Raw genomic sequence first — 25,081 nt, forward strand, 5'->3', positions numbered from 1 at the left:
AGCAGAGGCTCAGGCCACAATCTTCTAATCCTCCTTAGATATGAAGATGGTGCCAGAGGACTGGAGGATTGCAAATGTTACACCCCTGTCCAAAAAAGGGGAGAGGGATAAGCCCAGCAATTACAGGCCAGTCAGCCTAATGTTGGTGATGGGGAAACTTTGAGACACAATAGTCGGGGACAAAATTAATTGTTACTTTGAAAAATTAGTTAATAAACAACAGCCAGCAAGAATTTGTTGAAGGCAAATCGTGTTTGAGTAACTTGATCGAGTTCTTTGATGAAGTAACGGAGAGGGTTGATGAGGGTAGTGTGGCTGGTGTTGTAAATATGGACTTTCAAAAGGCATTTGATAAAGTGCCACATAATAGACTTGTTAGCAAAATTGAAGCCCATGGAATTAAAGAGGCAGAGGCAGCATGGGTACATAGTTGGCTGAGAGACAGAAAGCAGAAAGTTGTTTTTCAGACTGGAGGGAAGTATACAGTGGTGTTCCCCAGGGGTCAGTATTAGGACCACTGCTCTTTTTGATATATATTAATGACCTGGACTTGTGTATACAGAGTATAATTTCAAAGTTTGCAAATGACACGAAACTCAGAAATGTGGTAAACAGTGAGGAGGATAGTAACAGACATCAGGAGAACAGACAGACTGGTGAAATGGGCAGACACATGGCAAATGAAATTTAATGCAGAGAAGTGTGAAGTGATGCATTTTGGTAGGGTGAATGAGGAGAGGCAATATAAACTAAATGGCACAATTTTAAAGGGGGTGCAGGAACAGAGAGACCTGGGGGTGTAGATACACATGTCTTTGAAGGTGGCAGGACATGTTGAGAAGGCTGTTAAAAATGCCTATGGGATCCTGGGCTTTATAAACTGAGGCATAGAGTACAAAAGCAAGGAAGTTATGCTAAACCTTTATAAAGCACTGGTTCGGCCTCAGCTGGAGCATTATGTTCAATCCTTTAGGAAGGATGTCAAAGCCTTAGAGATGGTGCAGAGGAGATTTACTAGAATGGTACCAGGGATGCAGGACTTCAGTTATGTGGAGAGACTGGAGAAGCTGGGATTGTTCTCCTTAGAGCAGAGAAGTTAAGGGGAGATTCGATAGAGGTGTTCAAAATTATGAAGGGTTTTGAAAGAGTAAATAAGGAGAAACTGTTTCCACTGGCAAGAGGGTCAGTAACCAGAGGACACAGATTTAAGGTGATTGGTAAAAGAGCCAGAGGTGACATGAGGAAACATTTTTTTTACACAGCAAGTTGTAATGATCTGGATTGCACTGCCCTAACTAAAGCACAAACAACATTTTCTGTGACTGTAATCATGTTGCATTATCCCCCCTGTCCTCTCTGCAGTCTTTGACACAGTCCCAGTCTCCTCCATTGTCCAGCTCAGTACCCTCGCCACCAATGCTATCATCTCAGGTTGAACCAGATTGCTCGTAAGCTCAGCATCCTATTTGGCCCCATATCCTCTCCATCACAAAGACTGCCTCCACCCCTACCTCAGCCCATCTGCTGCTGAAACCCTCTTCCATGCCTTTGTCACCTCCAAACTCGATTACTCCAATGCTCTCCTGGCCGGCCTCCCATCTTCTACATTCTGTAAACGTCGGCTCATTCAAAACTCTGCTGCTTGTACCTTGTCCTGTACCAAGTCCCGTTTGCCCTCCGTCCCTTTCCTCACTGACCTGCATTGGTTCCCAGTTCCTCTAAGCCTCAAAGTTAAAGTCCTCATTCTTATGTTTAAACTCAGCATGATCTCACCTCTCCTTATCTCTGAACCTTCCAGCCAACCCCCATGCTTTCCATTCTGCTGATTCTGACATCTTGTGCATTCCCCCTCCTTCTTCAACCACCTAAGCCCCACATTCTGCAATTCCATCCCTAAACTCGTCCACCTCTCCACCTTCCTCGCCTCCTTTAAAACCCTCCTTAAAACCCACCTTCTTTGTCCAAGCCTTTGATCACCCTTCCTAATCTTTCCTTGTTTGAGTCGGTCTCCATTTTCATTGCATCTTTGTGAAGCATCTTGGGTCATTTTTCTACATTAAAGGCACTCCGATAAATGCAAGTTGTTTGTTGTTGTTCTCGGAGTTACTAGAGATAGGCAATGAATGCAGCCTGGCCATCGTATTATAAGACCATAAGAGGCCGTAAGAGATAGGAGCAGGAGTAGGCCATTTGACCCTTCGATCCTGCTCCGCCATTTAATGAGATCACGGCTGATCTGATTTTTACCCCAACTCCACATTCTATGAACAAATCATTTTAAAAACTCACTGTACCCCTCCATCTTTTCTCTCTCCAGAAATGTATCCAATTGTCTCTTGATTTCATTTATACTGAATTGTTTAATAACAGTGCCTAGTGAATTATTCCACTAGTGATTCACTGTTTGAGGTGAAGATGTTCCACCCGAGGTCTGCTCTTAGTTCTAACTTGTTATTTTTAAACTTGTGTTATCTAGTTTTTGAACCCTTCACAATAGTGAACACTTGCCCCAGTTCAATTTTGTCAGCTCCCTTCAAATAATCTTGAAAGGTTCAAGAAGACTTTTCTCTCTGGCACTCTCACCTCTGAGTCGGAAGGTTGTGGGTTCCAGCCCCACTCTTGAGCACAGAGGCTCACACTTCAACATAGTACTGAGGGACTTGCTATGTTGTCGAAGGAGCCATTTTTCCGAAGAGATCATGAGGATGAAATTGGTTTTCAGCGGTAGAGCAAACAGGGGATAACGAGTTGGCAGCTGTTTCACACCCTGTCTGATTTCCTTTTCCATTGACTTCAATCAAGCGCGGTGTAGAATGGGCTGCTGATTCGCTTTCACCCATATTGTGCTACCGCTGAAGACCAATTTCATCCCCATTAAATTGAGGCCCAGTCGGCCTAGTCAGGTGGAAGTAAAAGATCCCTTGGCACTATTTGAAGAGCAGGGGAGCTTTCCTGAAATCCTGGACCTACGTAACAGTGAGTCCAAAAGTTATTCATCGGCTGTGAAATGCTTTAGGACATTCTGATAATGCAAAAGGCATTCTATATAAATTCAAGTTTTTTTTTTCTTATTACATATGTGTTACTTACTCATGCATAAATGTAATACCACATCAGAAGTCACGTCCTGTCTTCTATTATCACATTCCAGTGTTTGTATTTCCATAAGTCAGATGTTGCAATAGCCAGAAGAAACTATTTTTTTGGGAGGGAAAGGTTTGTGACTCAAGGAATTACAGTTTGATTTCTGTGTATTCTCCTCAGCTTCTTGCTCCATTACTTGTGTCTGACATCCCAGCTTCTCCCTGCTCAGGTCCAACATGACAGTCTTACTCTGCTAAAACAGGATAGCTGTTTTAACAGTAGCATCACATTTAACTGATCTGTCTCATGAGAATTACATTTTAAATATATACTTTTTATTTTTTCAAAAATGGATGGAATAAATAAATACTGTATGAATAAATAAATACTATATATCAAGGTCCTGTCAAAAGACTCCCATGAAATGTTGTCTCTTGTAAACAATCAGCTAATTTCACTTGTGCAATTATTTATAGTTTAAACCCCTCTATTTATAACTTAGAGTCATAGAGTCATAGAGTCATAGAGTCATACAGCACGGATAGAGGCCCTTCGGCCCATCGTGTCCGCGCCGGCCATCAAGCCCTGTCTAATCTAATCCCATATTCCAGCATTTGGTCCCGTGGCCTTGTATGCTATGGCATTTCAAGTGCTCATCCAAATGCTTCTTGAATGTTGTGAGGGTTCCTGCCTCCACAACCCTTTCAGGCAGTGAGTTCCAGACTCCAACCACCCTCTGGGTGAAAAAGTTCTTTCTCAAATCCCCTCTAAACCTCCCACCTTTTACCTTGAATCTATGTCCCCTTGTTATAGAACCCTCAACGAAGGGAAAAAGCTCCTTAGTATCCATCCTATCTGTGCCCCTCATAATTTTGTACACCTCAATCATGTCCCCCCTCAGCCTCCTCTGCTCCAAGGAAAACAGACCCAATCTTCCCAGTCTCTCTTCATAGCTGAAGCGCTCCAGCCCTGGTAACATCCTGGTGAATCTCCTCTGCACCCTCTCCAAAGCGATCACATCCTTCCTGTAGTGTGGCGACCAGAACTGCACACAGTACTCCAGCTGTGGCCTAACCAGTGTTTTATACAGCTCCATCATAACCTCCTTGCTCTTATATTCTATGCCTCGGCTAATAAAGGCAAGTATCCCATATGCCTTCTTTCCCACCTTATCTACCTGTTCCGCCGCCTTCAGGGATCTGTGAACTTGCACACCAAGATCCCTCTGACCCTCTGTCTTGCCTAGGGTCCTCCCATTCATTGTGTATTCCCTTGCCTTGTTAGTCCCTCCAAAGTGCATCACCTCGCACTTTTCTGGGTTAAATTCCATTTGCCACTGTTCCGCCCATCTGACCAACCCATCTATATCGTCCTGCAGACTGAGGCTATCCTCCTCACTATTTACCACCCTACCAATCTTTGTATCATCAGCGAACTTACTGATCATACCTTTTACATTCATATCCAAGTCATTAATGTAGACCACAAACAGCAAGGGACCCAGCACCGATCCCTGTGGTACCCCACTGGCCACAGGCTTCCAGTCACAAAAACAACCTTCGACCATCACCCTCTGCCTTCTGCCACTAAGCCAGTTTTGTATCCAAAGTGACAAGGCACCCTGGATTCCATGGGCTCGTACCTTCTTGACCAGTCTCCTGTGGGGGACTTTATCGAAGGCCTTACTGAAATCCATGTATACCACATCCACTGCGTTACCCTCATCCACACGCCTAGTCACCCCCTCAAAAAATTCAATCAAATTAGTCAGACATGATCTTCCCTTGACAAAGCCATGTTGACTATAACTGATTAATCCTTGCTTCTCCAAGTGGAGACTAATTTTGTCCTTCAGAATTTTTTCCAATAATTTTCCTACCACTGATGTTAGGCTCACTGGCCTGTAGTTCCCCGGTTTTTCCCTACTCCCCTTCTTGAATAATGGTATTACTAAATTTGCATTAAAATTTGCATTCTCCTGCAAGTGACCTTAAGCCCACTGAAGCTGTTTACAAACTTGTATTTGTAAACAGCTTCAGTGGGCTTAAGGTCACTTGCAGGAGAATGCAAATTTTATTTGTTGACTAGATTAATAAATGCTACAGAACTGTGTTGTGGATTTATCGCTTGTCCTTTATTTAAATTTATTTTTCCCATCTCCATTTAGGTTCTAATTGCCAGCACCATTTTGGCAAAGTACTGCCTGCCAATGTGATGGCAGGTCTCAGCCATACTTCTCCAAAACCAGCTGGGAGGCGAATATAGGCGGGCAGTTCTACTGACTTTCCCTTTGTTTGTGTAGAATGCACCTAGCCTCTGCTCAGCAACATCACCTGGATGAGATCAGGTATTTGGCCATAAGGTGGATTGTGGAAGTGTAAACAGGGCATATCTGTGGTACAGCATTGATACACCAACACACCATGCCACAGCAGCACTGGACCATGATTCCGATTGTTGACCAACCTGTGAAGATGAGCACTAGACCTCAAAAATGTACACCAAATGGGGAAATTTCAACCTATGGGTCCAATTCATTAAGATTCAGATTCAACAATATGTTCCTGTTCATTTTCCTTGCACCAGGTCATTTTTCCACAAAAGCTTCCTTCCATTCTTTTTATTATTTAGGAGACATATCTGTCATTATTGGTCCAGGGATTATAGAATTGTCATTGTGAGCAATTACTGGTTACAAATGATTGTATTTGGTGGTCAAGTGATCTGATCTATAGAGCTCCAGCTTGAGGTGTATATCCAAACCCTGGTATCAAACAGTGGACTATACTCGATTGCTGATGAAAGGGAAAAGGTATATGTTAGAAATCTGGCATAGATTGTACAAATTCAAATGAAGTCCAGTGACAGGATATTAGGGATCCCTTGTGGTTTGGTGAGGAGGTAACAATGTTATGCAATCTATTGGAACGGTATGCATCCTATCCCTGGCATTCAAGACTGTGTAACTCAACAAGCTTCAGCAAGCCTAGAGATTTTTCTCCAGAGCAGTGGTTATGTAGAACAGAATCACAGCAAATGTCTACAAACTCTTTCAAAGAAAAGAGCTGGGTAAATATATGGTTGGGAGTGCAGTTGAAGGTTTCAGGGGTAATTATAGGCACAGAAGATCAAATACTCGACAGGACACAATGGAGTAGATTTGCATCTTGCCGCCTGGGCGTAAACCTGGTGTTGAGGATGGGCCGCTCATTATAGAAATCGGCCGTTTTTATTTCGGGCAACAAATTGAAAATGTGCCCCAATGTTTTTTGTACAGTGACTGGTCATGGGTCTGAAGGACGGCAGAAGGCCAGGATTGAATAGTGGAAATGCAGAGACAGATAGATATTCTTCAATTTCATTTGATTGCTTTTTGAGGATCATGAATTATTTATGGGGAACTTTAGGAGATTAAAGACGGGGGGAGGGGGGGGGGGGTCCATGATAGAACGGATTATACATGGTCCTGCAGGCTCCATGTACTGAATGGCCTCTTTCTGTCCTTTGCTTCCTGACATTCTCATATATTGGAAAGAAAAACAAGTTATGTATCCAGTCCTGGCAGTCTAGTGACAATATGCAATCAATTTTTAATTAGTCTAATACGAATATGTATCTGATCACTGGCAGTATCATAGTATGTTACAGCACAGAGGGCGGACACTATGCCTGTGCTGACACTTTGAAAAAGCTGTCCAATTAGTCCCATTCCTCATAACCCTGGAATTTTTTTCCCTTCAAGCTTCAAGGAATTTATCTAATTCCCTTTTGGAAGTTATATTGAATCTGTTTCCATCACCCTTTTAGGCGTTGCATTCCAGATCGTAAGAACTCTCTGCGTAAAAAAAATTTTTTTACATGTCGCCTCTGGCTTTTTAAAAATTTGTTCATGGGATGTGGGCATCGCTGGCGAGGCCGGCATTTATTGCCCATCCCTAATTGCCCTCGAGAAGGTGGTGGTGAGCCGCCTTCTTGAACCGCTGCAGTCCGTGTGTTAATTTGCCAATCACCTTAAATCTGTGTCCTCTGGTTAATGATACCTCTGCCACTGGAAACAGTTTGTCCTTATTTACTCATCAGAACTGTTCAGGCGGGGGAAAAGCAAAGTTTGGGGGGGTGGATGCAGAAGCGGGAGGGCGGAGAGAGAGAGTCAGAAGCGGGGGGAGAGAGAGAGAGAAGCAGAAGCGGGGGGAGAGAGAGAGAGAGAAGCAGAAGCGGGGGGAGAGAGAGAGAGAAGCAGAAGCGGGGGGAGAGAGAGAGAGAGAAGCAGAAGCGGGGGGAGAGAGAGAGAGAAGCAGAAGCGGGGGGAGAGAGAGAGAGAAGCAGAAGCGGGGGGAGAGAGAGAGAGAAGCAGAAGCGGGGGGAGAGAGAGAGAAGCAGAAGCGGGGGGAGAGAGAGAGAGAAGCAGAAGCGGGGGGAGAGAGAGAGAGAAGCAGAAGCGGGGGGAGAGAGAGAGAGAAGCAGAAGCCGGGGGGGGGGGGGGGGAAGACGTAGGGGGCGCACGGCAGGGTGGGGAGACCTCGTCCTCGTCCTCGTCCTCGTCCATTGAATCTGGATCACGCTCTGGACCGTGAGCGGCAGCGAGTTGATCTCTCAGAAAGCCCGGTGCATGCGCGGCAAGTGATGTCATCGGACGCAGTGTCACTATTCACTTTATAATGTAACATGTGACCCTCCCCCCGCCCTCACGTTCTACCCAATAAACCTGAAAACAATCCATGGCCCACACACAATGCCCCATCACTCACCGCAGCTCTCTCCGAGGGTGTTTAGTTTGACGGAGTGATTAGTGAGAGTGTGGGCACTTCTGGTTTTCGATCGATGTGTGACGTCCTCCTGCACATGCTCCGGGCCACCCGATGATGTCACTCTCAGCGCATGCTAAAAAGCTATGGCTCCACTGGTGACATCACTTCCAATGACATCACCCTAACCCGTTCTCGTTGAATGAAATCTTCGTCATTAAAACCAAACTCGCAGCTTAAATTATGTGAGATGCTGTGGATTTGTTAAATTCAGCCTCACAGAGAAACAGCTAGAGCCCTCTGCATGATCTTGCAGTGCCCGTTCATGGGGCCACATGTTTGAAGGGGCCCACAAGTCAATTGGTGGGTTGGCCTGGCTTGGAGTGTTTTCAGAGTCAAAGCAAGATGGGAGGCTGCTCAATGCGGAGGCCTCACTCCTCCAGCAGGCGGGGGCAGTTTGGTGGGAGTTTTTATTCGATCATGCTGATAGCATTCAACAAGTTTCCACATAAGAGACTGTTAACGAAAATGAGAGTGCATGGAATTGGAGGCAACCTATTGGCCTGCCCTCCACACCTGGACATCAGGTCGCCAATGTTCCAAGCACTATCTACATCAACCTTATCCCACCATGGGACCTCTGACTTTAACTTTGAACTCCCTCCTGTTGTCTCCTCTCTATTCCCTGTTTATTACCAGGACATATCTATTCTAATCTTGCTTGAACGTTTATGGCGGACAACTGGTTTAACCAATCATCGCCAGATCTGGCTGGACCACATAAAGCACTATTGGGTCCTGCTCTCCTCTGCCAAAATTGCTCACTATTCCAGGATCATCCTGGAATGCAAAGATGACCCCCGGCTTCTCTTCTCCACTACAAACCATCTTCTTAAACCCCTCTCCCCTGCCCCCTCCACCTTCATCTCCAACAATTGCGAGGAGCTCATGGATTCTTTGTCACTAAGATTAAGACCATCCGTTGAGCTGCCTCTGCCACATCCTTCCCTTCCCCTGGCCCACCAAGCCAAACTTCTCCTATGGTTCCCCCTTGCCCTAGCCATGAATTTGCACCTTTCTCTAGTTTCTCTCTCTTATCTCCCCTCATGCCTTCCCTGAGTTTATCTTGACCATGAGACCCACCTCCTGCTCCCTCGACCCTATTCCTACCAAACTGCTGACCATCCAACTTCCCTTCCTGGCTGCCGTATTAGTTGATATTGTTAACAGTTCCCTCTCCTCAGGTACTCTCCCCCTCCCCTTTAAATCTGCTGTCATCACCCCCCCTCCTCAAAGAACCCACCCTTGATCCCTCTGACCTTGCAAACCTGCCATTCCTCTCCAAAGTCCTTGAACGTGTTGTCACCTCCCAGATCCATGCCCATCTTTCCTGCATGTTTGAATCCCTTCAATCAAGTTTCCGCCCCTGCCACAGTACTGAAACGGCCCTCATCAAGGTCACAAATGACATCCTATGTGACTGTGACAGTGGTAAACTGTCCCTCCTCATCCTTCTCAACCTGTCTGCAGCCTTTGACACAGTTGACCAAACCATCCACCTCCAACGCCTCTACTTCGTCGTCCAGTTGGATGGGACAGCACTTGCCTGATTCCATTCCTATCTATTCAATCATAGCCAGAGAATAACCTACGATGGATTCTCTTCCCGCTCCTGCACCGTTACCTCTGGAGTCCCCCAAGGATCTATCCTTGGCCCCCTCCTAATTCTCATCTACATGCTGCTCCTCAGTGACATCATCCAAAAACACAACATCATGTACGCTGACAACACCCAGCTTCACCTCACCACCACCACCTCCCTCCACCGTCTCTGATTTGTCACACTGCTTGTCCGATACTGGATGAGCAAAGATTTCCTCAGCTAAATATTGTGAAAACCAAAGCCATTGTCTTCGATCCCCACCACAAACTCCGTTTCCTAGCCACCGACTCCATCCCTCTCCCTGCCCACTGTCTGAGGCTGAACCACACCGTTCGCAACCTTGACATCCTATTTGACCCTGAGATCAGCTTCCGACCACATATCCACTCCATCACCAAAACCACCCAATTCCACCTCCATAACATCATTCGTCTCTGTCTCTGCCTCTGCCTCAGCTCATCTGCTGCTGAAACCCTCATCCATGCCTTTGTTACCTTCAGACTTGACTATTCCAATGCTCTCCTGGCTGGCCTCCCATCTTCCACCATCAAAACACTTGAGCTCATCCAAAACTCTGCTGCCCGCATCCAAACTCACAGCAAGTCTTGTTCACCCATCGCCCTGTGCTCGCTGACCGACATTGGCTCCCGGTCCACCAATGCCTCAAATTTAAAATTCTTATCCTCATGTTGAAATCCCTCCATGGCCTCACAGCTTCCTACCTGAATATGGTAGAGTCGGCGCTGTGCGTTCTACGAGCTCGGGCGTGTCGGCGCTGTGCGTTCTACGAGCTCGGTAGCCAACTTGACAATGACTGGATCAAATTACACATTCCAGAGAACTTGAATTACTCTGTAGCAAAGTGGATCAAATTACACAGTCCAGACAAAGGATTGGGTGAGTATTGTCCTCCCACATCCCGTCGGTGGCAATACCAGAATGTGCTACTGCCACCACAGTGGTGGCAGTAGACGTGCCCTCGGGTGTTAGCTGGAGGGGTATGAGTCATGCCTATTTACTCTAGGGGGAGTGGACAGCCTACGGGTTGAGCTATGCATCCAATCCAGATTTACATTACTAAGCAAGAAAGAATTTGCATTTATGTCGCACCTTTCATGACCTCAGGACATCCCAAAGTGCTTCACAGACAATTAAATACTTTTTTTTTGAAGTCACTGTTGTAGTGTAGGGAAACTAGGAAGTATGTATCTTACAGTGCAGTACTGGGTGGGGAGGGGGGGGTATTACAATTTCCATTTGGTCAAATTTCCAATCTCGAATCACTAGCAGTTTAATTTGGGCTCTGCACCCAATCTCTGTTTAAACCAGTGCGATAGGGGGTCCCTTTTTTGGAGCTTTGCACCAAATCTCCACTTAGGCCAGTGGTGGGGATATGTTTTGCTCATATGAAACTCCCTACAGCCAAGACGATAAGGTAGGCCAGCCTGAGCACAGCCATAGCACAATCACCACTGCCGGCCACGTGTGTGAGTGACAAAGGATAGAATATTATGCAGATCATAGAATCAGATAATGATACAGCACAGAAGGAGGCCATTCGGCCCATCATGCCTGTACCGGCTCTTTGAAAGAGCTATCCAATTAGTCCCACTCACCTGCCCTTTCCTCTTAGCCTTGCAAATGTTTACCCTTCAAGTGCTTTGCCTCAATACTGACCGGAAAAAATGGGTCTAGCTGTCATTTAATATTCTAGCATTCAAAAGATACAGGAGATATAATGCCATTCTTCCATTGTTGCTGGGTCGAAATCCTGGAATTCGCTACTTCGTACCATTCTGAGGGCCAGCCGCAGTTCAAGCGGGTTGAAGGCCATAAGGGGAAGGCCCACCACCACTTATTCAGGGCAACGAGGGATGGGCAATAAATGCAGCCTTGCCAGTGTTGCCCACATCTGTGAACACATTTTTTTTAAAGTTTCCAATCTGCTTTATCTTCTCCTACACTTTTCAATCTTGGTGGAGACCTGCACTATGGGGCTTGGCCTTTCAATTGGGTTTCTCAATAGATAAAAAGGCTGCAATGGGAATTCCCTATTCATTTGGATAAATGCCATGATGTGGAGATGCCGGTGATGGACTGGGGTTGACAAATGTAAGGAATCTTACAACACCAGGTTATAGTCCAACTGTTTTATTTGAAAATCACAAGCTTTCGGAGGCTTTCTCCTTCATCAGGTGAGTGTGGGATTCGGATTCCATGGAAGGTTACCGCATTTATAGTCAGAGAACAATACCTGGTGATTACAGATAATCTTTCCAACTGCCCGTTGTCAAGGCAATCAAAGTGTTCAGACAGAGGTAACATCTCTCCATCTGAACACTTTGATTGCCTTGACAACGGGCAGTTGGAAAGATTATCTGTAATCACCAGGTATTGTTCTCTGACTATAAATGCGGTAACCTTCATGGAATCCCACACTCACCTGATGAAGGAGAAAGCCTCCGAAAGCTTGTGATTTTCAAATAAAACAGTTGGACTATAACCTGGTGTTGTAAGATTCCTTACATTTGGATAAAGGGAGAGGTTAATTTCCCGTGTTGTGAAATTATTTGCTTTGAACAAGGTGCTGCAGATTTTAAATACAATAATCAGGGAAGGTCCCAGGTTTGATCTCTGGTCTGTACAAAGTTAGGTGAGCTCAGCTAGAGCAGCAATGGGATATTCCAATTGACCTCACCGTTCCTAGGGCTTGGTAGAGGAAAAAAAGCATCAGTCATCCAGTGACCCCTTTGAGAAAGACACATGTGCTGAATATCAAATAATGATGTGGATGCCTTTAAACAGCCACCCAACCTCAAACAGACTATCGTTCGCAGCAAATTACCCAGCTTTCAGGAGAACAGCGTCCACGACACCACACAACCCTGCCACGGTAACCTCTGCAAGACATGCCAGATCATCGACACAGATACCACCATCACACGAGAGGACACCACCCACCAGGTGCATGGTTCATACTCCTGTGACTCGGCCAACGTTGTCTACCTCATACGCTGCAGGAAAGGATGCCCCGGAGCATGGTACATTGGCGAGGCCATGCAGACACTGCGACAACGGATGAACAGACACCGCGCAACAATCGCCAGACAGGAGGGTTCCCTCCCAGTCGGGGAACACTTCAGCAGTCAGGGACATTCAGCCACCGATCTTCGGGTAAGCGTTCTCCAAGGCGGCCTTCGAGACACACGACAACGCAAAATCGTCGAGCAGAAATTGATAGCCAAGTTCCGCACCCATGAGGACGGCCTCAACCGGGATCTTGGGTTCATGTCACGCTACACGTAACCCCACCAGCGAACAAAAGCTATCTGTTTTTAATATAATGGGTCATTTGCTGGCTTTCTCTGCCTTCCGGATGTTTCTGCCTCTCACTCTCTCTCTCTCTCTCTGTTTTTTTTTGTTGAATGTGTATTCGGGGGTTCTGCAGGTGATTGCCTTGGCAACGGGCAGTTGCAGGGGCAGTCTGTAAACACCATGTATTGTTCTATATGTATAAATGCGTAGGCTTCAAGGAGCTCCTGAACATTTACCTGAGGAAGGAGGAAGCCTCAGAAAGCTTGTAGATTTCAAATAAAAATCGTTGGACTATAACTTGGTGTTGTAAAATTGTTTACGAATATCAAATAAGGTCAGGATTGACCTCAGCTATGATGCTGCCCATGATAAGACTGGCAACCCACACTTGCCATTTGGACTTGCATTAAAAATGATCATTCCAGCAAGGTACCAGAGGGCAGTGGGAACCAATGGAACTGTCTCCCGGGATCAGTCAGCACCTTCAGGAGAGGAGGAGAGCAAATTGGAGCATAGTAAAAAAAAAAATGGGCAGGCTTGGAGTCATGCACAGCAGGAGTCTAATTAAGGGGTTCAAGACACTAATGACAGTGAAAAGTCTGATTAATTTATAACTGTTCTTGGAACCCAAAGACAAATTACAGCTTTGAAATCAGTCCATGGCTTATGCAATTTTTTAATATCATTTGTACTGCTTTAGTTGTACATGGTGGGGTTATTTAGCTTTGGGCAGTGACTTTTGCCTGTCAGCGCAGATGCTGGCTGCCAGTACATTCTACGTACTTAATACATGATGTCAAGAAGATTAACAATTCTGATCTCCCCACTAAAAATCTGCCACAACAACAACAATGTGTACTTATTTCGTGCTTTTAATGTAACAAAACGTTCCAAGGGGCTTCACAAATAGAAATAGGGAAACAGCCATTGAGGCAGGAAGGAAGAGATTAGGATGAGCGTCCAAAAACTTGGGCAAAGAGATGAAATTGAAGAAAGTTTTTAAAGATGGAGAGGTGGCAAGGCGGAGGCCAAAACTAAGTGTGTTTGATTAGTGACGAAGTCCCTGTCCAGTGTTTACTCAGAGCTGTGAACTAGACCGTGCAACAGTTACTTTACAAAACTGGAGTCTGCATTAGCCGAGGCCGTGACATTCAAAAGGTTAGAAAAGAAGTGGCAGGGCGGAAGCCCTTGTGTACTGTAATAGATACTGCTGCAAAACCTGCTTGCATTCATCAACCACTATTACAAGAGGTTCAGCTGAAGAGCAGAATAAAGCCCTCAGGACATGCTCGGCTTTTAGTTTGCTGAGGCTGCAATGCTGGGTAATGTAGGCTAACGTTGGCTACTGGGCTGAATTCTAAACTAGCAGCGCTGAACAGTACCCGCCAGAAGCCGCAGTGGAGAGGGGTAAAAGCCATAAATCCATGTGCAACAGCACAGGAATCAACCAATTATTTTTAATAACGCTGACCTGAACACAAGCCAATCCTATCAGTTCTACCTTACTATTTTAAATGGTGGATTTAGGGAATCAGTTTCCACAACCATTAGGCCTGTGGTTATTCGATCAGATTTGAAATGGGTAAGTTTAGAGTTTCTTAAGCTGCTGTTTATATTTCTAACCCTTCTCAAATGATGAGCGAGATTTAAATGAATCAATTACAACATGGCTATTGCTATGCCTTACAAAGTAAAACTGCAACCATAACAGTCCGCTGTAGGGATGGTCCCTCTTTATCTATTCAAATCATATGTAACCCCAACTTCTGTAATAAATGTCAACAGTAACTGAAGCCTAGCGACATCATTAATTAACTGACCGCAGATCTGGTATGTGCTGGGGTAAGAAGCACGTGACAATGCATTGAAAAAAGACTCCTTTGGGTGAAGCAGTTGTATGAACCAACTACAATTCTGTTATAACTGTTCCTCAGGGCAGTGTTCTAGGCCCAACCATCTTCAGCTGCTTCATCAATGACCTTTCCTCCATCATAAGGTCAAAATTGGGGATGTTCGCTGATGATTGCACAGTGTTCAGTTCCATTCGCAACCCCTCAGATAATGAAGCAGTCCGAGCCCGCATGCAGCAAGACCAGGACAACATCCAGGCTTGGGTTGATATGTGGCAAGTAACATTCGCGCCAGACAAGTGCCAGGCAATGACCATCTCCAACAAGAAAGAGTCTAACCACCTCCCCTTGACATTCAACGGCATTACCATCGCCGAATCCCCCACCATCAACATCCTGGGGGTCACCATTGACCAGAAACTTAACTGGACCAGCCATTTAATACTGTGGCTACAAGAGCAGGTCAGAGGCTGGGTATTCTGTAGCGAATGACTCACCTCCTGACTCCCCTAAGCCTTTCCACAATCTACAAGGCACAAGTCAGGAGTGTGATGGAATACTCTCCACTTGCCTGGATGAGTGCAGCTCCAACAACACTCAAGAAGCTCGACACCATCCAGGACAAAGCAGCCCACATGATTGGCACCCCATCCATCACCCTAAACATTCACTCCCTTCACCACCGGCGCACTGTGGCTGCAGTGTGTACCATCCACAGGATGCACTGCAGCAACTCACCAAGGCTTCTTCGACAGCACCTCCCAAATCCGCGACCTCTACCACCTAGAAGGACAAGGGCAGCAGGCACATGGGAACAACACCACCTGCACGTTCCCCTCCAAGTCACACACCATCCCGACTTGGAAGTATATTGCCGTTCCTTCATCGTCACTGGGTCAAAATCCTGGAACTCCCTTCCTAACAGCACTGTGGGAGAACCTTCACCACACGGACTGCAGAGGTTCAAGGAGGTGGCTCACCACCACCTCCTCAAGGGCAATTAGGGATGGGTAATAAATGCCGGCCTCGCCAGCGACACCCACATCCCATGAATGAATTTTTTTTTAAATTAAATAAAGTTTTTACTAAGCTTCATGATGGAAGTGTATAATTTGATTTTGTTTCTAGCATTTAATAATAGATTTAGCTGTGTGATATGGAGAAATTCAGTAGGCTATACATTAATGCATTAAAAATATCTTATATTAAGGATGAATTTATCTGCAGTAATTGATCTGGAATAAGCTGGCACAGGAGGATCATACCATTTATGAAGCAGCCAACAGCTGCACTCTCAGGGTTGGGCTGCAGAAAGATGTGCATCACACTCCGAATGTGCCTCCACATTTAAATCTGATATTTAAAAATGTTAATGTTAGTGTGAAGTAGATTCTTATTAACACTTACCACTGACTTCATCGCAACACACTCCTGGGCTTGCTTCTTTTTAACTATAGGATCCTATAAGGTGACAAACAAACAGAATGTTCAAAGTGAGGAACGGCTATGCCTGGAATTTCCGACCCAGCAGTTGTTATTACCCTGTGGGATGTTTTATTGCATTGAATTTCACAGGGACTGCCAGGGATTATGTTTCACAGGAGAGGGGTGGGAGTTAAGGCAGGGAAAAGATGCAGACTTCCAAGCTGTCCAGCTAAATAGCAAGATCTGTAATGTAACCACTGCATTTCTCCTGCAAAGCAACTAGACAATGCTGCTAATGATATCAATGCATCCCCAAACCCTCCCACACACATATAAATGCACACAGTCGCACCTATAAGTATCTAAGAAATACGCCAAATAAATAAATCTATTGCACTGATGTTGTCAAAGATATATATATATATATATACAGCTTGCAATTCCTGTGTCACCTGTACTTTCTCCAACAATTTTCCTGTCAAATGTTCCTCATTTTGTTATTAACATCCTAATGTTGACATTACACAGCACTGCCCAGGTGGCTGTCGAACACTATGGACTGGATCTTGATGGAAAAATAACATTGAGTTAACGATGCATGCCGTTAATAATGTGCAAATCAGCCAGCAAGTTCAGGGGATTAAGGGATACACAGAGAGTTGTGAATCACCGGAACTTGCCGGTCGATTTACGCCGTTTGCTTCGCACAAACGGCATCTCACCCTTAGCCTCACCGTTATTTTTAAGAACTTGCTGGATTTGCATATTAATTAACCATTAAACGCGCCACAGAGAGTTAATGAAGAGCGTGTGTACCCTTTAAACGATGTGATAATTATTAATGCAACGCTAATCAACCTCTCTAGCCCAGAAAGGGAACAATTGTTCAATCTCATTCCTGCATGTCGTCAATTGTTGCTAGAGATTTTAAAAATGTCAAATTTAATTATTTTTTCTTACTTTTTCTTTGTCTCTTTTTATCCAAGTTTTCTTTCCCTCTCTTTCTGTAGCTGATTGGGCTCTAATTCACCCACCTTCTCAGTCCTTCCTCTGTTCCTTTCTCTCACCCCAAATGCCCCTTTGCCCAATCCACATCATCAGCTCGCACTTCCAGCAGGGTACAGTGCAAAACATCTTTGAGCTGAAGGGTGCAGAACAATGTCGAACCAAAGGCACACGCCTCAGGATGGCCCACTCCATCAAGATCTGGCCCATTGTTTCATTTAAGCCATGGTTACCATTGGCCAGGTTTCTTACCTCTTGCAAACGAAGACTTCGCTATCATTGTTTGTTAATTTGTTCCAAATTTCTATTTTTCTATCGCTCTCTCCAAGCAATGCTGCTCAATACCCCACATCCTGCTTCAGAGGCAACTAAAGTGCTCTTTGCTCAATGGTCATCGCTGTCATTCTGTGACCCTTCACTAGGAGGCATAATGCTGGATAAGACTAGATCTGGAGGCATTCTTCCTTCCCTTCACCCAGTGGAATATGTGTCTATCTAGAGTGCACAATTTAGCAGAAACAACAGATATTGAATTGGTTAATTTCTCCATGTTTGAACAGTTACATCCAAATCACTGCCTTTTGTCTCTGAAATCTATTGTTCTTTTTTGTTTTATTCCAATTTCCTTGAAACTTCCCCTTCTGAAGGCACTAAGTCACATTGTGCTATGATTCCACAATTGCTGGCAGCCCCCAGTACATTGAAGAAATGGTCTTTCTTCGTGAGTGACTTGGTTGATTTCCCCTTCCCCAGTCAATATAAAAGAAACAATGTAGGTTCTACCTTGTGATAACCACACAATCAGTCCCAACCTCAGCTGAGCTTCCTGGGAACGTGAAGCACATCCCATGAAGGAAGGAGAGAAAGAAATTCAAAGGACATAGGAACAGGAGTAGGCCATTCAGCACCTCGAGCCTGTTCCGCCATTCAATTAGATCATGGCTGATCTGTAACTTAACTCTATCTACCCACCTTGGTTCTACGACCCTTAATAACCTTGCCTAATAAAAATCTATCAATCTCAGTTTTGAAATTTTCCATTGATCTAGTCTCAACTCTTTTTGGGGGAAGAGTTCCAGATTTCCACTACCCTTTGTTAACAGGCTCTTATGTGGAACCTTATCGAATGGCCTCTGCAAGCCCATATAAATAATATCCATGGATACTCCCGTATCTACCACGTTAGTTACATCCTCAAAAAATTCAACTAGGTTCATTAGACATGACTTACCTTTTACAAATCCATACTGGCTCTTTGTGATCAGCTCATGTTTGTCCAAATGCTATGTCACTCTGTCCCTAATAACAGTTAGGAAATGTCGTTTTACCAAAACTTCCGGTAGCTGGGCCAAGTATAGAAGAGGCCTGAAAACAGGTTGCCTGCCTGTCCTTTTAATCAAACAATTGTGCATAGAAAGGGATGGGAACAGTTGGAGTAAACAGAACAAAATAACTAAATGGGAGTGAGAGGAGCATTTCAAGAAAAAGCTCGCTCGGCTCGAAAACTTGCTTTGTGTGACAAAAGTGGAGATTTTGTCCTGTGTGTAATAAGGAATATTTCTGCCTTTATTTCCATACAGAAATGGTGTTAAAATGGAAGCTGTCTTTCCTTATCAAATTTCAATATGCCGGGAATCCCAAGAAAACTAATATTGAATCGGGGACAGGGACTCGATAAAATTAATATAAGTAAAATAACAAAAATGAAAAAAATAATAGCACGAAAGAGTAACAAATCCCCAGGACCAGATGGTTTCCATCCCAGGGTTTTAAAGGAAGTAGGTGAGCACATTGCAGATGCCCTAACTATAATCTTTCAAAGTTCTCTAGATTCAGGAACTGTCCCTCTAGATTGGAAAATTGCACGTCACTCCACTTTTTAAGAAAGGAGAGAGAGGGAAACCAGGGAATTACAGACCAGTGAGCCTAACATCTGTTGTGGGGAAAATGCTGGAGTCTATAATTCAGGATAGGGTGACTGAACACCTCGAGAATTTTCAGTTAATCAGAGAGAGCCAGGTGCTGAATGGCCCACTCCTGTTCCTATATTCCTATGCAGTCCAGTATGTCTGATCTGAAATGAAGCAGGTATGGAGGCCCCTAAGAGACATTTCTCTAATTTTAAACCATGTCTCCTTGTCCTGCTCTAGTAATTTAGTTTGAAGTAATTGTCCAGATCGACCTCTTCTATACTGTTTACTATCTTATATACCTCTATAAGATCACATTGCAGTTGTGTCATTTTGAGGCTTTAAAAGCTATGGTTTCACATCTTTTCTCCTATCTTAGGCCTTATACCAGGGACCAGCCTCATGACTCCTCTCTGAACTGACTCCAGTGCTTGAATGTCTCTCACTTGTGGTCTCAGCAACCAGCATTGAACACAGTACTCAAGGTGTGGTCTTACCAGAGTACTATACAGTTTGAGCATGACTTCCTCTAACTCATACTCTTGTTTCCATCTGAAAATGCTTGGGATTATCAAGCTGTGTAAGTAATACATTCTAAGAAGAAAGGCAGTGATTTCTTGATAGATTTTCTAACCCTGATATCATGCCCTTTACGCAAGAGCATCAGCCAGAGATTTACAACAGCTGATAATCTGCAGAAACTTCCCTCAGTGATTAGCCTCTAATTGACTGCAGGTTGTGCTTGTTTATACCAATTCCCCACAGTAACTAAGCAATTGTCTCAAAAGGTCAATGCAGGTTAAACATGGCTTTGTCTTGGCATTTAAACATCACAACAGACTACTGACAAGCCATGCTACAGGAGATCAGCTCGCATATATAACCATGTTAAGTATCCATATGCTCATATCCCACAGTGTAATTTGAAAGACTATATTTCTTTTTAATCGGTACTTTGCCAATGGATCCCTAATCTCATACTGAATTCTCTATTGTGAAATTAATTTGCACCTATTTCAGATGTTCATTCAACAATACATTTGAATTGAGATTTCTCCACAGTTAACCTTTTCTTTCTCAAAGGAGTAATCATAGAATCATAGAATTCCAAGTTCTTTTTAGCCTGTCTTCAAATTTACTTGCAAATAGAGGTACTGCCCTTCCTATCTTTGTGGTGGAATATCTCAGTCAAGTGTAATTAACATTTTCAGCATTCCTTAAACACGCTACTGACTGGACCCAACTGCAGATTAAAACTAAGAAACTTATTGTGCCTCTCAGGGCAACATGTCTTCAGCTGTCACAAGACTTAAGGTGGTTTTACATTGAAGGAGTACCCATCAGAAGCAGGCACCCTGCACTACTGCTACTGATGGCATTCTGTAATGTAAACGGCCTGATGTCTACAGCCCCAATGACATTGGGTAACTTCATTTTCATGCATTTTGTTCACTGCCTTTGTGTCTCCAAATAAAACCAGAAGCACTGAACTGGATATCTTCTTGGCAGCTATTTGAATCACAGATCTCTAGAATCCAATGGTCTTGAGATAAAATAGGAAATAAGGTAAATGGATAGAGCAATGCGCAGGAGTTGAGTGTGTCTGTTTGAGCACTGTTCACTTGCAACCCACTTATGACCCTGTAAACATGCCCATGGATTAACACTGGGAAAGACTGCACAGGATAAGCAGTGGAATTCTAACTAAATCATCAACTATCAAGTCTTACTTGTTTACATCACTTTATATGTGGTAAAGAGGATGTTTGGAGGAATTAAATGAAAAGCCTTTATTTAATTTTTAAATGATTACTGTATTCAAGTGCACCTCAAAATCTTGGGAGATGTGGAGTGTGGACTATTTGAAGCAGTGTTGTCTGGGAAACTGCAGGGCTTTAGTTTAAGTGACAATTTAGGACTACGGAGAGCAAGGACAGTGGGTGGAAGGGAGACAAACACTGGAGAGAAGATATAGTGCAATGCAGCGACCATGGAGAATGGTTTTTGTTTCGATTTTAAATGGAGCAGAGTGTTGAGACTGTGGCCTAGAAATTCGATTGTGCTGCACCTGTTTTTTGGGAGCTAATCAGGTGCCTCGGCCTTCAGTCTGGTGGGTAGGAAGTGTGTGCTAATTTCAAACCCTTTTCCAATTTTGCAATGCCCCAGCATCTGACTCGTCAGGTGCTAAACTCGCCCAGCAACTCGTGACACTAACAGGCAGGTAGGACCCTCACAAGCACTATTTAAAAGGATCATGCAGAATTTACAGGTTAGTTGCTGTTGTGTGTTTTAGGTTGTTGGTTAACATCTGGACTTTTTTTTGGTGTGTTTTCTGACACTGGAAAGTTCAGTTTGACTGCTGAGAAGATGATTTTGCTGCTGATGCACTGTTTTTGACTGCCTTATAAAGTTTGACTGCAGTCATGGGTGGTCGATAGGGCTGCCTTAGGGACTGGAGGAGGCGGGGAGCAGCAAGGGAGACAGCAGAGGGATCAGCTGCCACAAGAGGGAGGAGGAGGAGGAGGTAACTACACAGGAGGCCGTACCCACAGCGAGCCTTCAGGGAGCACTTCTCCTACATGAACTTCACTGAGGATCAATGTATGAGGCGCCTTCGCTTCACCAAGGAGACTGTCACCGAGCTATGTCACCTGCTGCACCCACAACTCCAGCCTCACACCAGGGCATGGACAGCACTGCCTGTGACTGTCAAGGTCACCATGGCCATTAACGTTTCTGCCACGGGCTCTTTCCAGGCTGCAGCAGGTGACATCAGCGACATCTCACAGTTTGTGGTACACCAATGCTCTTTACACCAGGAGGGACACCTACATCTCACTCCCTATGGACAGAGCGAAGCAGAACGAGAGAGCACTAGGCTTCGACCACATGGCAGGCTTCCCCAGGGTGAAAGGTGCCATTGAACACCCTCATTCCGTGTTCTCCATCAACAGCCTGGCATTTTTATCCATAGAAAGGGGTTCCGCTCCCTCAACATACAGTTGGTTTGTGGCCACAGGCTGTGTATCATGCAGGTCTGTGCCCGGTATCCTGGCAGCAGTCATGACTCATTCATCCTGCACCAGTCCTTTGTGTTGCCTTTATTTCAGCCGGGCGGTCAAGTTACAGCCTGGCTACTGTGTGACAGGGGCTATCCCCTCCAGACATGGATCATGACTCCAGTCAGGAACCCGGGCACAGTTGCAGAGTTGGTCTACAATCAGAGCCATGATGCCATGAGAAATGCGATCGAGCAGACAGTCAGAGTGCTGAAGCAACACTTCTGCTGCCTGGACTGTTTGGGAGGAGCTGGCAGTACACCCGAGCTGCCATCCAGATTTGTGGTCATTTGCTGCATTCTGCACAACTTCTCCATCATGAGGGACCAGCCCTTACCACTACCTGGGCAGCACCAAGTACAGTAGGAGCAGGTGGAGGGAGAAGCATGAAGAGAAGGATGAGCAGTAGAGGCATCGACCACCATTGCCCCTGGATCCCAGAGCTCTCAGAGAGCAGCTCATCAAAGAGCCTTTCACCTAAACCATCGCTCCCCTCCCCAATACACCACAATCCTAATCACCACCGTCCTTACTACCAGCATCTGATTATTGTCCTTCATTCCAGCCTTATGGGACTTGCCCTTGCTTCACGATCAATACAAACACCAACACCAAATCCAGAACAAAAAACAAATTTATTAAACAACTCAATTCCATCGATATCTAACAGCTAACAGAAATAATCACATCACCCATGTGCAAGCCCTTAGTGCCTGTCTCATGTGCTCGTTTATTTATCCTAGTGCTCTTACGAAGTGTTTCCCCAGTGGCTACAGTTTAGAAGGTGGAAGGCTGCTGAGCTTCCATTGAGGACACTTCAGTTGGCCGTGGTGGGAGACCTCAAGCATCTCTGGACCTTGAGGGCCCGGCTGCAGACTGCAGAATCTTGATATGGGCCCGGGCAGTCTGGCCGATCTGGCTGTGTGGCACTAACAAAGGCACTGGTGGAGTGAGTGATGGGGGAGCAGGCATGCTGTCATCCTGAGACAGGACAACAGGTTCCTCTCCCATGAAGCCAAGGCCACTCTCCTACGGCGGCGCATCAGCACTCCTGTGGCTCTGCTCAAGAACACAGTGCAGGAGTGATGTAATGCTCTGAATGCCCCTGTCAACAGTTGCCCCAAAAGCAAAGGTGGAAGCTGTCTGAGCTTGCGTGGCAGCTGTCAGGGGAGGCTCCATTACAGTGTGCACCACTGTCATGTCTATGGAGTTGACCGTTTGTTCCATGTTGGACAGAATGGTCTCCATGCTGTACGCAAAGCCTCGACACAAGTTGGAGCTGGACTCCTCCACGATCCGTGATATTGTGTGCAAGGCCAGAGCTGGTGGAGGTCTGAGCAGAGAGTAAGAGAGTAGTATTGTTACCTTGACAACTTTGGTGAGCCCATTAAACTTTTTTTGGCATTGCAGCATGTCCTGGGAGCTCGGCTCCTCGCATTGACCTCCTCTGGGCTGTCTTCCCATTGGCAGCCAAAGTGTTCCCTGGAGGGCTTTCTGTCCCCGGGGGGCGCGCAGATGATCACCCTCCTCCTCCTGTCCATTGCCTGCACCAGGGCCTCCAAAGCAGCGTCTGAAAACTTTGGTGCCCCCTCTGTGCTTGCTGCAGCCATTTCTTTATTCATGTGTTTCCCTGTTGTCTGCATTCAGAGTGCACCTCCCCTTTAAGAAGTGCTGGCTGCCTTTAAGTGGCATCAGAGACACCCAATTTCCAATCCCTCCAAACAGGTGTCCAGCCAATGAACAGTACAGGTAGCGCTGGCTGCACGCCTGACTCTACAAATATTATGTGCTGCCTGGGACAACACGACCAGGCACGTGCAGTGCACGCCCCGCCCATGTTTTTGGATGCAATCAGATTTCTAGGCCTGTTTAATTCTGTGGAATATCTACAGAGAGTGGACAAGTGATAACCCTAACTGTTACCATGGTGGCACAGAAACTCAGAGCAGGAAATAAAAACTACTTTCCAGTCACCTGCGCCATGAAACCTGAACTCATCACTGACCTAGCATAGCTCGACGATGGATGCTTAAACGGTCATCAGGAGAAGTGGACTTGGCCAGACTTTTCCCTCGTTTGGAGGGAATTGAAACCAATGCTACAAACAAAACTTCTTAACTGTGACAACTTTCATTTCTACAATGCTTTTAATGTAACAAAACATCCAGGGTGCTGCACAGTTGGGTGTCAGACCCAATAAAAAAAGAAAGGGAAGCGGGGGAGGGGAGGTTAGGAGAGGTGACTGACAGAACGGTCAAAAAGTTAGGTTCTCGGGAGGCCTTGACGGTGGGGAGAGATGTATCAAGTCAGACCATACTATGATGAGGGGTACAGTTACCAATAAAAAGCACAAAATAAAAAGCAAAGGTGTGGGAAAGTGAAATTATATAATTGTAGTGAAAGAAAACAGTGTTACTGCAACATCAAAAAGCAACTATGAGACAAGGAGTGAGAAGCAGACAATCTCCCCCTGTATATTACCAGGCTGCACTGAAATGGAATAGAATTGGAGCTGTCGTTGGTGATGACTTCAAACAGGCAAATAATAAGTACCCTCTGCATTGAAGTGAACGTGTCAAATTGCAAAATCAGTCATACACTTTAGAACATAAGAACATAAGAAATAGGAGCAGGAGTAGGCCAATCGGCCCCTCGAGCCTGCTCCGCCATTCAACAAGATCATGGCTGATCTGATCCTAACCTCAAATCTAAATTCATGTCCAATTTCCTGCCCGCTCCCCGTAACCCCTAATTCCCTTTACTTCTAGGAAACTGTCTATTTCTGTTTTAAATTTATTTAATGATTTAGCTTCCACAGCTTCCTGGGGCAGCAAATTCCACAGACCTACTACCCTCTGAGTGAAGAAGTTTCTCCTCATCTCAGTTTTGAAAGAGCAGCCCCTTATTCTAAGATTATGCCCCCTAGTTCTAGTTTCACCCATCCTTGGGAACATCCTTACCGCATCCACCCGATCAAGCCCCTTCACAATCTTATATGTTTCAATAAGATCGCCTCTCATTCTTC

General features: G+C 45.2%; 1 protein-coding gene across 12 annotated transcripts in view; it reads right to left on the reverse strand.

The window, feature by feature from the left end:
• The window catches only part of mlip (muscular LMNA-interacting protein), a 228,939-nt gene that overhangs the window by 155,872 nt on the left and 47,986 nt on the right, over positions 1 to 25,081 (reverse strand). For 10 of the 12 annotated variants that reach the window (XM_067983974.1, XM_067983969.1, XM_067983967.1 and 7 more), the window contains exon 2: positions 16,065 to 16,118. The exons of the other annotated variants lie outside the window; for them this stretch is intronic. In XM_067983974.1, the coding sequence (XP_067840075.1) occupies positions 16,065 to 16,118 (54 nt within the window). The remainder of the gene's footprint in view (positions 1 to 16,064; positions 16,119 to 25,081) is intronic. 12 annotated transcript variants of the gene reach the window in all.

This window comes from Heptranchias perlo, chromosome 5, assembly GCF_035084215.1.
Source record: "Heptranchias perlo isolate sHepPer1 chromosome 5, sHepPer1.hap1, whole genome shotgun sequence".
NCBI lineage: Eukaryota > Metazoa > Chordata > Chondrichthyes > Hexanchiformes > Hexanchidae > Heptranchias > Heptranchias perlo.